Source organism: Notothenia coriiceps, unplaced genomic scaffold (assembly GCF_000735185.1).
Source record: "Notothenia coriiceps isolate Sejong01 unplaced genomic scaffold, NC01 NC01_scaffold00000662, whole genome shotgun sequence".
NCBI classification, from domain to species: domain Eukaryota; kingdom Metazoa; phylum Chordata; class Actinopteri; order Perciformes; family Nototheniidae; genus Notothenia; species Notothenia coriiceps.
Window position 1 is genome coordinate 35,808 of NW_011333363.1, and position 14,303 is coordinate 50,110.

Here is a 14,303-nt window from a genome sequence, read left to right on the forward strand (position 1 = left end):
AGAGAGAGAGAGAGAGAGAGAGAGAGAGAGAGGGGTGTTCAAGGGATGTTGCATTGCTGCATGCCTTGACTTACATGAAATATTCACACATTCAAGTCCGATGACGGGTTGTCCAATCTTCATCTTTGCACTCTCAAGGGATCATATGTGTCCGTAGGCGTTGGTGCCTTTTGCTAATGATATGTTTCCTGCTTATTTTTGTCAGCCATTGTTAAAATGTTGAGTTCGAAAATCAGTATTGTCCAATTTTAGCAATCGAAGCCAAAGAGAAGAGAGCAAAAGGTGCTGAGGTTTCAGTATTTTACGAGAGAGGCTGGGTGTTCTGTTGGGATTATAAATCCTGCACAGTCAAATGTGTTGCAAAATGTTGCACATCTCCATATTGAAAAAACAGATAAGTAGTATCCCCAGAAAAGGGGGGTGCTTGTGTCATTGAAGGGGTTATTAGTACCCACATTGGAAATTCAATCATTGTTGACTTGCAGTAGTTGTTGGTGCCAATTTATATTAAACAAACAATGAAATACTGTACGCAATGCATAGAGCACTCATTATTACAGTTTGACTTGCGTTGTGTGCTTGAGGTTGTGGCATCAATTAGGGCACACAGCTGTTCATTTATAATCAGCTGTAAAGTATAATCTACATACAAATAAGGCGTCCTCTTTGTTTTATGGTATGTTTTCCAAGGTAATCCTATTTGTATCAACATAATTAGTGAACATAAATTGCAAATGTATACTTTAATTTCCACATATTACTACATAGTTCTACAATATATAACAACAATAAACATGTTAAAAATAAGTTCATACAGTAGTGATAAGATTTATATTAATGCTGAAAACAGGATTGTTTCTCAAAATGTACAGTGTAATACAGTAAGGAGGCCATTATTATGCTAGCTATACTTAAAATAAAAATAAATCCTTTAAATGTATGTAATATCAATTGTGACAAATGTATTTAAAACTGCAATTCATATTTTTAATATTGGACTTGTAGACTCCCTATGTTGCTCTTTATTTGCGTGATATGAATACAGACAGTTTGCTAATATTAACAACAGGGACGTGCACAGGTACGGGCTAATGTTGCCCGGGCAACGGCCCGTTTGGCCTTTTTGGCTGACCTGTCCCTCTGGAGAGAGAGAGAGTTTGTTTTTATTTTTTCTGTTGTGGCCGAATCAACATGATAACACCTACACCCTACCCCTACACACTACTCCTCCGTTTGGGCGTTCGCGCGGAGGGTCCGCCACATTAAGTGCTGTTCCAAACCAACGAGTGTGGAGCGGTGTGGAGGGGGAGTGGGCTATCAAGCCCTCAAACAGCGAGTCTGCAGCGGTGCTGACTAGAGACCGGTCTCTACCTGACCGGACTCTACGCTGTGTGTTTCGGTCAGGAAACACGCTGTTTACAACTAGTTCCAGCAAACATCCACTGATAAATTGCGATGTTAACAACCTCATGATAACCTCATATATTTTTTTACTTAGGATCGTATACCTGTGTTTAGTCTAGAAAAAGGTAAATGTGTGCATTTTATTATAAAGTTGTGTATATTTACAGACCGTTGCAAAAACATCAGATTTAAAACTAAAAGAGCTTTGAAACACAATGAAAGATGTTTGGAGTTTTATCTGAGTTATTCATTTAAACTTTTTGTCAAAGAGATGCTGATTTGAAACTTGTTACATACAGTTACGGCATTTCCTGTTTCTGCCGGAGAGAGGGGAGTTTGTACATTAGAACAGAATTGTCCCCATTTTGTCTTTAATAGTTACTAACATTAGACATCTTTGATGAGATATGGACCTCAAAACAAAAAATGTCCCTGGTTTTCATTTTTGAAATCAAGTCACCGAATGCAAGTAGCTTATTTTGTTATAAGATGTGAATTACTGTTCAATTTAGTTGATATAGTAATCGTTTGGTTTCTTTTACATTAGAAACAAGTTTTTTTTCAAAAGGTCTTATGTTTTTTATCGGGGGGAGGCCCTTTTTCCAGTTTAGAGCAATAGCCCCTCCAAATGTCTGTGCACGTCCCTGGTTAACAACATCCACTTTAAAGGGGAGGTTGTGCATTTAGCCTTTTAAGATTCCCTCAAGTGGCCTGACATTCCTTTACTGTAGCTTTAAAACTTGAATCAGGAGAAAATAAAATAAGAGTTTTGCATATCTGCCAAGCTGGACACCAATGCCGATATATCAATGTTAAATCCACCTATGGATTGCAGTCTGCAAGACGCACATAACAAAACAAAAACATGCTTACAAATGTAGTTGTACAGAGGTCTAGTGTTCTTTACAGCTGTGTGTGAGCCCTCCAGGTTGTAGCTTCTCTGGGGAAAAGGATTTATCAACTCCCATGTTCCACCTTGACCTTGGTGAACATTACATTTTGCACTTTAGGAACTTTGTTTTCCTGGCTGTAGTAAATAAGCACCTCACCAGCTATTGTAACGGCTGATGATGCACAAATCGTTGATCCTCAGTTTGGGGCATCCTGTAGTGGGAGGATGAGCCCCAGGGTGCAGCTCCCCCTTTGGTCCTCACTGTCAGATCCCATTGATGTCATTTTACCACTAGAATATCCTTACTTTCTCACTGATGCCTTCAGGGTAATTTTCAAGCTGTATCCAATCTCTGACAGCTGGAATTTGTTTATTTTCTGTTTTCCAAAGTCTTAGTCAAAAAGCTCCAAATTGCCCTGAGGTTCCCCTTGTTCAAATATAGATGAATAAACATGTATCTTTGAAAACTCCTTCCAGTGATTTGCCAGTTCCGCATTAATCTTAGGACAGAATCTCAGGGGTTATGTAATCCTGCTGGAAAACATAGAACGCAAATGTGTAAGTAGCAACTAATGCAGCAGGCAGCTGCTGCAGGAAGGAGCTCTCTAACTACCTGTTGTATAACACCATTGATTTGTTAGAAAAGCCTTGCTATAAAGAAAGACACAAACAAGAAGTTATGCTTTGCAGCAAAAGGCCTTTTCAGTACGGGCAGACCTGCAGAGTCTGTAATGCTCTCTCCTCCTCCTCCTCCTCCTCCTCCTTTCCGGACTCAACTGCTCACGTCAAAAGTCAGACTACTCCTCCTTTGACTCGGTTGTTATAGTTACACACCTTTCCCTGTCCCCTAGCACTCACCTGAGAGGTAGTTAAGAATGTAGATGGGTTTCATAACACCACTCAATAAAAGAGACAGCCTTGACGCAGGAAGAGAAAAAGAAACAGAAAAGCAGAGAAGAGACGATCACGAAAAAACAGGAGCTGCTTCTCTCAGAAGTTGCTGGGTTTTAATGTGAAATCGATATGGGCCAGCACACGGTTTGTTGCTTCAGTACGTGTTTCATTCTCATTCTAGCCGTGATGTTACCTCATACTGTCCTCTTCTTTAGCCATTACTCACTCTCAGACTCACTTGGACTCTCACTTTTATTCACGCCAACAGCAGGTCCTGCCGTTAGCTTCACACAGAGCTCATCACTACGCATCGCTCTCTACTTGTACAATGACTCAGGCCTGAATGTGACTGCAATAACATTGTAATGCTGCACTGTATAAACAAGCAGAATCAGGCCCAGCTTTACACTTGCCTCACAGGAGAACTTGTACTCGCTAAAACTTACTTTTGGTTGCACACTAATGGGTGCATTTTCAGTAGGATGTTTCGCTCCGTGTGGGCGTTAATGGTCTGTTATGCTCACCCTGATGCACAGAGCTCCTAAGAAGACCCACGTGTGCTCCACTGCACTCTGCACTGCTCCGTTTCTGCACTGTTATACATACTGCACATGGGGGAGATACTTGTCAGTTTGCTTTCAATTCGTTGTGATTTCATTCCTTTGTATTTTTCAGCTCTTGCATGTTCAATGGTGAGAATTGTGTTTCTCCATTGCATGCCAAACATGGTTTGGAGTGTGTGGGTGGGGACCACAGACAAGGATATAATAGAATCAAAATGGGAAAAGTTACAAGATGATACAAGAAATATATTTTCTACCACCGGTTTATACTTCTATGATTGAACTCAAATCTTAAAATACTGGATAATTTAAGCCCTTACCATTGCACCCAGGATATTACATTACATTACATTACATTGCATTTAGCTGACGCTTTTATCCAAAGCGACTTACAATAAGTGCGTTCGACCAAGAAGATACAAACTTGAAGAAAACAGAATCATATAAGTACATCAGGTTTGAGCCAAAACATTTTAAGTTCATTTTAGTTAGTATATAAGTTCTTAGTTAGTATGCAAGTGCTTAGTTAGTATATAAGTGCTTAGTTAGTATATGAGTGCTTAGTTAGTATATGAGTGCTTAGTTAGTATACGAGTGCTTAGTTAGTATACAAGTGCTTAGTTAGTATACGAGTGCTTAGTTAGTATATAAGTGCTTTGTTAGTAATTCTATCGCTCGAATTGGAGTCGAAAGAGATGAGTTTTCAGTCTGCGCCGGAAGATGTGCAAGCTATCTGCTGTCCTGATTTCAATGGGGAGCTCATTCCACCATTTTGGAGCCAGGATAGCAAACCCACGTGTTTCTGCTGATGGGAACTTGGGTCCCCCTCGCAGTGCTGGTGCAGCGAGCTGTTTGGCTGATGCAGAGCGGAGTGCACGTGCTGGGGTGTACAGTTTAACCATGTCCTGGATGTAGGAAGGGCCAGATCCATTCACAGCATGGTACGCAAGTACCATTGTCTTGAAGTGGATTCGAGCAGTTACTGGAAGCCAGTGAAGGGAGCGGAGGAGCGGCGTGGTGTGGGAGAATTTTGGAAGGTTGAAGACCAGAAGAGCAGCTAGATATATTTCTAATCAAACAGAAGACTTAATATAACCTAAAGAAATGTTTAGCACTTATGCACCCATCATTGACCCTTACTCAAATAAGCTAAGCCACTTAGAAAAGAGGATTAAGTCTCAGTCAAGGTCAGTGACATACATGCAGGCATCAATTCCATCAAATCTCTTCCTGTCACACACTCACACAGCACCTTGGTAAGAGCCTTGTTAGTTGTGAGGTGAGAACACAAAGGGTGTCTACTTGAGTCAGAATTGGATTTGTTTCTAACAGGATAGAGAGAAGTAACAAGACAGAGACACAGCAAGATTGGAGTTGACAACTGGAGCCTCTGGATCAGATTTTTCGAGTGGAAGCAAACCTGTGTCTTGAACAACATATCTCTACAGGTGTACAGCGAAACAGACATACATTTGGAGCTGATAATCAGAGGCATATAGGAGAGGAAGAGGTAGGCAAAGTGACAAGATACAGAGAAAGTGTTATCCGTCGGCTTGTGACCGAGAAACCTGAGATGCTGTTTTGTCTGAACCTTCGTGTCCAGTGAGCTGAACACACACCCCGTCTCTTCTGGACTCAGCCTCCTTTATGTTTGAGCGCTCCAAGCATTCCTCTATCTGTTTATAAACATGCAGAACATTTTAGCTTACATTAGGAGTGGATATTTATAGATGTTCCTCTTTTTTTCAAGTCCCAGACTGCCACTATTCATAAGCAGTGAGGCAGAGCAATGTTCCAAGATTCCCTCACCCCGTTTTAACAATCTTCCAATCATATTTTCATAACAATAAAGATCATACACGCCATTTATCCTGAATTGTAATTTTCCAGCATTTTACTTGATCTTCATCAGTTTTCCTTTTCCTTGTCAATTAACTGAAACCTGCACTCATCTGTATTTTTAAGTTTACATGTTTATAAAATGATGTTTCTTGTAGTGGAAAACCTGCAAAGAATAATGAAATGACTCTTTAGCTCCTCATCAGACTGTTTTAGTGTCTTTCAGGTCATTGTCTTTATTTGTTAAATAGTGATACATACAGGACAGTAACACATATTCAAATTAACGCTAATGTTGCGTCATATCTATGTAAATAAGCCATTGTTTGTGATAGTGTTCACCACAAAGAAACGAAAGGTAAAAACATCAAATGTTGTCTTTAAATTGCTTCTTCAATTGAACCAGACATTTAAACTTCGATGTGCATCTTGATTTAAACGGAACTTTTGTAGTTACCAACTAATCGATTAATTGACTAATTGTTTCAGCACAGATTTCATCAGAACATGGGGCTCCGCAGAACACAGCTGTCAGCTCACCCAAGGGTGGTCTTGTAATGAGCTGCTATTAGCCCCTAATCAGACCATTAGCCAGGCTGCAGCCTCCCTGTGACACGCTCCGTTTGTTTTTACCTTTCAGTGTCGGTGGACAGGAATGATTGAAGTGGCATGCTTTTGTGAGCGTTTGTGTGTAGTTCTCCGTTCCTTTGTTTGAAGCATGTGGGAGTCTACATGCACGTCTCTTTCAGAGGGATGTATTACCAGTGACGTCTGACCTTTATTAGCCCGACCGGTTAGCGGACGATCTTAGAGCCGGCCGAGTCCTGCAGCGCCTGTCTGCTGCGATGATGTAAGACTCAGGCCTGCCTCACCATGAGAGCTCATACACCATTTATAATTGTCTTTCATCGTCAGGCTCAACTACTATTAAAACGTTAGTTTTAGGGATATTTAATCAAGCATTATTTTTTTTGTTTCAACATTTTGTTTTCAACTCATAATCACTTCTTTATTATGTTATTGCACACTCCCTACTGCCATTCAGTTAGATTAGGCAGGAAAAGGAAACACATACTTAAAGATCTTCCAGCGGCTGTCCTGAGAGAGAAGTGAAACAAATGTTGGCACATGTATTTGAGAGAGAGGTAGAGGGAGTAACCCCCCTGCTTTCTATAATGTTAAAGTCTTAACCTTAATACCAGATTTTGATCATGTAGTCTTTGGGCTGCCCCTAGGCCTAAAACAGATTAAGGAATACAGAGAGAAGGCAAAGTGCTTTAATTTTTCTACATCCGCCCCAGGATGTGTGCTGTTCACAGTGAAATGCAGAAAAACAGACTGATTGACTTTAGACATCCTTCAGAGAAAGAAAAAACTAAAGACTGATGCGAGGAAAAAGTGACATAATGCTGTATGTATGTGTTTATGCTGGTAGTAATATTCCCAAAGGATGTCTTCATGTGTTATTAGCTCAGCACACTGCAGGGTGTTACACACAGTAAGATAGATAGAGGTGGTCTTCTTTGAGTTTTTCAGATACTTTTGCTCAGTTGTGGCAACGCAGACAGGGTTACATAATGCAACATTTGTTATTAGGCACACCATTTGGTATATGTATCACTTTATGTCTTCTTTGTCTTTTGTCTTTCTGTTTTTTTCCCCCGCCTACTACAATTAAGTTTTTGCAGAAATTCATGCTGGGATGAATTGCAATGGTGATTTTCTCCATGCCACAATCAAGTCACATTCTCTGTTTTATCCAATAGAATATCACAGTGGTTGCCAAACTTAATGTCATTCTATGTCTACTTGTGATGTCATTGTAACAGACTGCATACTCGTCGTTATTATTTATATATATATATCGTATCAAATATCATAATCAATAAATGCTGTTTAGCAGAATTATTATTTTCCATTACCAAGTCATTTTCATTTAAATCTCATTACTCACTGTTGAGATCCAGACCTACAGGTCAACAATCCCTGATCCAATTTGTTGATTGCATCGTGTTTGTTTAGACATTCATCTTCCCTGCTTAGATTGGGGATCCCCGACTTTCATTTTAAGGACAACTTAGTCAAAGTCAGCTTTATTGTCAAAATGACTACATGTGTTATACGTCCCACAGTGTGACATATATAAAACAAAACAAAAAGGGCCTAGATAAACGGGGTATACAATTTAAAATGTTAATAATATATTTAAAATGTTCAAAGTACAGTTTCAGTGCAGTAGCAGCGGAGATGGGCAGAAAAGGTTCACACTAGATTTAAGTGAAGTATGTCGGCAACTATGGTGGTTTATTTTATATACATATATTTATATCATATAAAATGTAATAGAGTGTGTCATGCCACCTCAGGATGAACTGTTATAACTCACGTGCTGCCTTAACGCCACCATTAAGTCAAAATGACTGTCATTGTGAGCAGGAGCCTTACAAAGCACTATAAACTACTACACTTGTTAATTTTGTGGTCTTGTTTATAAGAATGTTTCGGTTTCATCACTGTTTTATGTGACTTTGGCTCATTGATTGCCACGTGTGATCATTATTCAATGAACATGATCCTGTAACACCTCGTAATATAAAAATATATATCTGCGATTGGGTGTTTGAACAGATAATGACAAATACAACTGGAGTATTTAATTCAGTTTTCAACATGATTTTGTTGTCTGCATTATGTGAAAAGTTTTCATTTTTCACAGGCTCCCTGCAAAACTGGTGAGTAGGAGGGAAGGTGGTAGTTGTGTTGTCAATAAAACCAAACATAGCAGGCAGAGGGCTACTACATGTGATATTACTGTACAGCCTGTACTTACTTTCTCACTTTTACCTACGTCTTGATTGTAGGAAACACCACAAGTGACAGGCCTTTCAGAAAGGCCTCTTTAAAACAGTGACTGATTTGATGAAATTACTTCCTTCCTCCTGTTTGATTCAACCCCTCGGCTGTGAATTTTTTCTTATCCAATGTGAACACAATGTACAGATCACATATAACCTGGCTGATTCTGTTTAGGCAGTTCCTCCATACTTCAACATCAAGAGCAGTATATTGCACAGTGTATCTGGCAGACTTTTAGACCTAGCATCAACACTGCACTCTGCGTCCTTTTCTTAGGTGAAAGCCCTCACCCTGTTTGTGACCCATTACCCTCCTCTGTGTGAGTTGGAGCGGGTGTATCCTGAACACGTGTCTAACTTCCACATGGCTTTCCTACTCAATGAACCTGACATCAACACTGACGGTATGTGTGTGCCCATTGTTGTGTGTATTTAAAAATGATTTCAAAGTTTTTATGTCACGTATTGTAGCGGTTGACTGCTGCCTTGCAGGTCTGCTACATTTACATGAATCTTACGTTGCACTTGCTGATTTTTAACTTGTTTATCTATATACATGTGCATATGCTGACAGACGGAGAGGTCCAGCCTGAGTTTGTCACTTTCCTCTACCAGCTAACTGAAGGAGCTGCAGGACGGAGCTACGGTCTCAATGTCGCCCGATTGGTTGACATCCCAGTCCCTATACTACACACTGCTGCACGCAAAGCTCGAGAGCTGGAGAACACGGTCAACGCCAGGAGGTACAGCAAACACGAATACACGTACAAATCTTATCATGAAGGCAGTTATTTTATCTTTAGTCCTGATGTTCGCCAGGTGAACAGAAGAACAATATGTGGTTCTGCCTTTTTTGTGCTTGAGCGCCTTAAAACACCTTTATGATATAAACACAAGAAGCATTTTGGGAAATGTAGGACTTTGGAGCTTGACGCATATCAAATAGTAATATTCAGCCTCCTCTGTTTTGATTTCTACTTTCAAGTCCCCCAAGATTATTCCAGTTTAATACTTTCTTTAAAACCTCTCAAAATAAATCGTTTTCCTGTGCAAATGGAGCTTTACTGCTTATAAAAAAGATAACCCAAGAAAGCCCAGCTGACACTATACTGAATATTTATTTAAACTTTAGACTCACATGAACTTGATTTAATTTTGTGCTAAGACCTTTGAACCAATAATAGTAGAAAATCAGACCGCTGAAAAATGTGGCCTCTTTAATTCTAAGGGATGGAATTCCAGTTTTAGCTGCTTTTAGTTTAGGTTACTTTGGCTGCATCTCACTTCGGTTAAATGGAATCCTTGCGTCCCTCACTTGCGTCGTTTCCCTGCGTCTAGTCCCTCCCGCCAGGGAAGCATGGAGAGACGCAACGAAACCACGAGAAGCAGGGAAATTAGTATTAAGAGCAATGGGACGTCCTTTCCTCCGGAGCGTCACGTGAAGCGGCCGCACAGCTGATCGTCTGACAGCAGCCAGCTCTGTCCCCGTTATTTTCACAAACACCCCCGCCACACATTTACCGACACAAACATTTGTATCATCTGTTGTAGACCCAAATAAATAAAATAAAATAAGAACTAATGAGTTCTTATTTTATTTTATTTATTTGGGTCTACAACAGATGATACAAATGTTTGTGTCGGTAAATGTGTGGCGGGGGTGTTTGTGAAAATAACGGGGACANCACCACGATTCCTAAACAACAGAACATCTTACCAAGCGAAGCCTTCATTTATTTATCGTTTTACAAAAATATGTGTACTTCAAACCTGGGACGAAAAACATGAGATTTGCAATGATTTTCTTTCTTATCAAATATCACGGAGTGACTGTCCGCCATTTTGTATCCTTCAATCAAAAACTAAACAAAGCGTTATTTTTTAACTGGGACGGATCTTCCTGCCTAAAACGTCTTTCAAATATTTCTCCGTCTCGGTTGCCGTTTTGGGGACTCTCAAACTGCCTCTGCTTGATTAACAAAGTGGCCTTCACACGGCTTCATCGAGTCTCACTTTTAAAAGTAACCTTCTTGCAAGGTTTTACATGCGCACCCTTTAACCACATAACCACGTCCTTAAATTAAACTCCAAAAAGAGCAGATATTTGTATATATTTGCCGTTACGAGGTTTGGCGTGTTTGGCCCTTACTGGGTTACCACTATTTTTCTACACACCCCTTATAATGAAATGTACCACAAACGCGCAACAGTACAATAAGTCCCTCCTGTTTTTTTATGGCTTATTTCTTCTCAGCATATTCCTTCTTCTCATTCAATTCAACATCTTCTTTAAATAATATTAATGTCATCTTTTAGTCTTTTAAGGGTATTTTTTTGCCTTATAAAAGACACTTAAAGCAGAGTCATCAATTTCAGGATTGGTGTCAACAATACTCAGGACACGGGAAGTCAGAGTTTGGCGGTGCGGGGGGCTGCTAGTGGAGCCTCGCAGCGGAGAAGCTGGTTACGCGTTGGGGGGGGGGCTAGCGGAGTCTCGAAACTGTGGCGCGCTTACACTGTAGGTGCGCCGCGTTTGGGGGTGCAGGGGCTAGTGGAGCCTCGCAGAACGGGGGTGCTGCAGCCCCCTCAGCACCCCCCCCTTACCACGTCCTTGACAATACTTATCCTATTTCATAATAACTCCATCAATAAAAACTAATTTATTTATTTCCGTTTCTAGAAAAAAAGGCAACTGTTGTCACATGGCTACTCCCGGCTGTTTTGTTATTCATTTGTGGTCCAATCATATCGTCAAGTATACAGTCTCCCATAATCCTTTGCGCGCTAACCAAGCTAAAGTCATAGCTACTTTTACTCCATCAACGAAGGAAAGCAGAAGCACTTCAAATAAACCGATTTTAACATTTAGTTTTAAGATTTCTTTCCACGGCATCAGTTTTTAAAATCGCATATTTTTCAGATTCTTTAATCATGATTTTATAATGTGACCTAAACATTATAAAACGACAAAATCTGATATTATGGGGTGAAAAGAACCGGAAGTTTCTTATTAGTTTAGTTAATATATTAAAAACCGATCCAATCAGCCTCAAGAGCTTTTTATGAGGACTTTTATACTTACTTTTTAACAGCTGTCCAAGAAAATAAAAAGCTTCTATCTGAGTCTTGAGACATGTGACGAGTTTGAACTGGTGCTCCTTCCCGCTTCATGTGGAATCACACGCTAAACAAAGCTGACTAGACTAAGGTCTATAACAACAAATACAAAATAAAGCACTGCACTTCTGACAGACACACTGAATACAGTGATGACCTATTTCTGTGTTGGACCCTGAAGGCAGCATCTCCCCGGTCCAATGGGATTCCTCCATGTGATTTTGGATTATTGCAGAAAAAAAATGTCTGTGTCAAACTGAAGTTTATGATGCTCACACGTTTTTTGTAGGATGTTAGGTCATAAAGGAACTACAGCACGTCACCACCGCTAAGCTAAAGGCCGCTAATGTTAAGCGTGATGAGGTTCAGTCGTCTCATTTAGACATCCTCCGTTTTTAAATTCACTTTTCCACACACCTTATTTCAGGCTAATAACCCAAAACACATCCAGAAAACCATTGACTTCCAGAGCAGGGCACAGGAAGTGATGACATGAGTGATGTCAGGGTTTCAGCGGGAACCTCGTCTCCGTCAGTATCCCAGGTCCAGCTGGATTTTGTGCTCGAAGACGGCGATGAGCAACATGATGCAGAAACCCAGCAGGATGCCGGCGTTCTGAAGCAGGAAGAAGCCGCAGTGGCTGAAGCCGTGATCGCCCGCATCGTTATGCAACATCTCAGGAACCTGCGGAGAGACAAACAACATGAAGTCACACTGATCTGTGATTGGCTTCTGTTAGAAAAATCTCCCTGGTCCCCAGCTTGAGCTTGAATCTCAGGATCCATGTATCTGTGATCCTCTCCAGAATGGAAGTAGTCATCACATACAGAGCATCAACTAGTTCCTGAACAGTGTCCTTCACATGCTGATATCCAAGAGAGGGAGTTCCACAGTCACAAGATGGAGGAATAGAAAGCAGTATTCAATGTTTACTTCAGATTAGCTCCACGTCACAAATGAGCATGCTTGTCATATGTCTCTCTCCATAGAGGCTGAATCATCATGTTAATCACATAGCTATCATATGCCTCAAACAGTCCTGATGCTCTTCTAGGTAATCACACATCCTGTCATGTTCACAGCTACAGTTGATACCTTTGTTATCAGGTTACTCTCTGCAGTGCACATGTTGGCCACTAGAGGTCAGCATCGGACAAAATAAGCTTTCTTGGGTTTTGGCAGCGTGTGTATATTTCTGTGTGTGTGTGTGTGTGTGCACGCGGTGAGTGTTTCTGTTTGAGGTGTGTGTTTCAGTGTGTGTTTGTTTCGGTGTGTGTGCGTGTGTGTATGAGGTGAATGTGTGTATTTCTGTGTGAGGTAGGTGTCTGTATGAGTGTGTGCGTGAGCGTGGTGAGTGTTTCTATTTGAGAGGTGTGTGTGTGTGTGTGTGTGTGTGTGTGTGTGTGTGTGTGTGTGTGTGTGTGTGTGTGTGTGTGTGTGTGTGTGTGTGTGTGTGTGTGTGTGTGTGTGTGTGACGAGGCCATCTGTTCCTGAAGGCATGTTGTGTGTGTGTGTGTGTTGTGTGTGTGTGTGTGTGTGTGTGTGTGTGACGAGGCCATCTGTTCCTGAAGGCATCGCTCTCTGAAGAGACAGGACAGATGGCTGCTGACTGCCAAACTTTCACTTCTCCTGACGCCCAAAAACAGTCTCAAAAACAGTTTGAGACCAGAGGCCAGAGGTCTGTTACTACGAAGCCGGATTTTCCGCTTTAGCGGCTAACTTCAGGTGTAAACTCTGGTCTTCCGGTCCTACACGCTGGTTCACTTTTTCGCGGGTAGATCTCCATGGTAACTATCGTTCTTAGACGGTCCAGTGATGTCATAAACCTGCTAATGTACGCATCAAACCACTTGTTCTGTACCAGTGTATTCACTTGCAGGTGCAGCGTATGTGGCTTTGATCCTTGGATAAAGTGTTTAAGTCATGGATGTTTAAAAGTTTGTCTAATATTAAAGTTTACTTTTCATTCAGGAAGTTATGGACGCTGCGCTGTAATGTTTTTGGGATTAGGCAAGTAGTTTACTCAAACATATCCAGGTTATGTTGAACGGCTTCGTAGACAGGGCCTCTGAGGAGACACAATGAAGAAGAAGGAACAGGAACCAGTTCTGATGGAAAGCCGGGCTGTTTGGTTACATATTTCTGATGTATTTGTCCTGGTTGAAAATATGTACTTATATGGATTCTGTTTCTTAAAAGGTTGTATCTTCCTGTCGAATGCACTTATTGTGAAGTCGCTTTGGATAAAAGCGTCAGGCTACAATGCACATGTAATGTAATGTAATGTAATGTTTGATGTTGCCTAAATGTACTATTATTATCAGAGGTGGGGAAGTAGTGAAGTACAAATACCTTTGTTACTGTACTTCACACATTCATAGATAACAATGACATTATTGCCTCTCTATTAATTATAAAAGGGAGTCAGGTACTCTTTAAAACAGCTGCTAGTTATGGTACTTTTTTACTGAAGTACATTTCAACTCTTTACTTTGACTTGAGTAAAGAAGTTTAGTCAGGACTTTTACTTTCACCCAGAGTATTTTTAAACACGACTATTCTGGTACTTCCTGCTTGAGTAAAGGGATGGGTGTACTTGTAACATTCTCTGGTTATTATGTATAATTAAAGTATCGTGGTGCCGTTGGTCCTCACTCACCATGTCCACCAGCGCCACGTACAGGGAAGGAGTCCGGCTGTGAGGGCGAAGGACCACATGGACCACGTTTCTCGCGTAAT

The 14,303-nt window shown here is 40.8% G+C and overlaps 1 protein-coding gene across 1 annotated transcript in view; it reads left to right on the top strand.

The window, feature by feature from the left end:
* The window catches only part of LOC104955852 (DNA mismatch repair protein Msh3-like), a 50,539-nt gene that overhangs the window by 22,641 nt on the left and 13,595 nt on the right, over positions 1 to 14,303 (top strand). The window contains exons 11-12 of the mRNA XM_010783246.1: positions 8,725 to 8,851; positions 9,022 to 9,190. Coding sequence (XP_010781548.1) covers positions 8,725 to 8,851; positions 9,022 to 9,190 — 296 coding nt within the window. The remainder of the gene's footprint in view (positions 1 to 8,724; positions 8,852 to 9,021; positions 9,191 to 14,303) is intronic.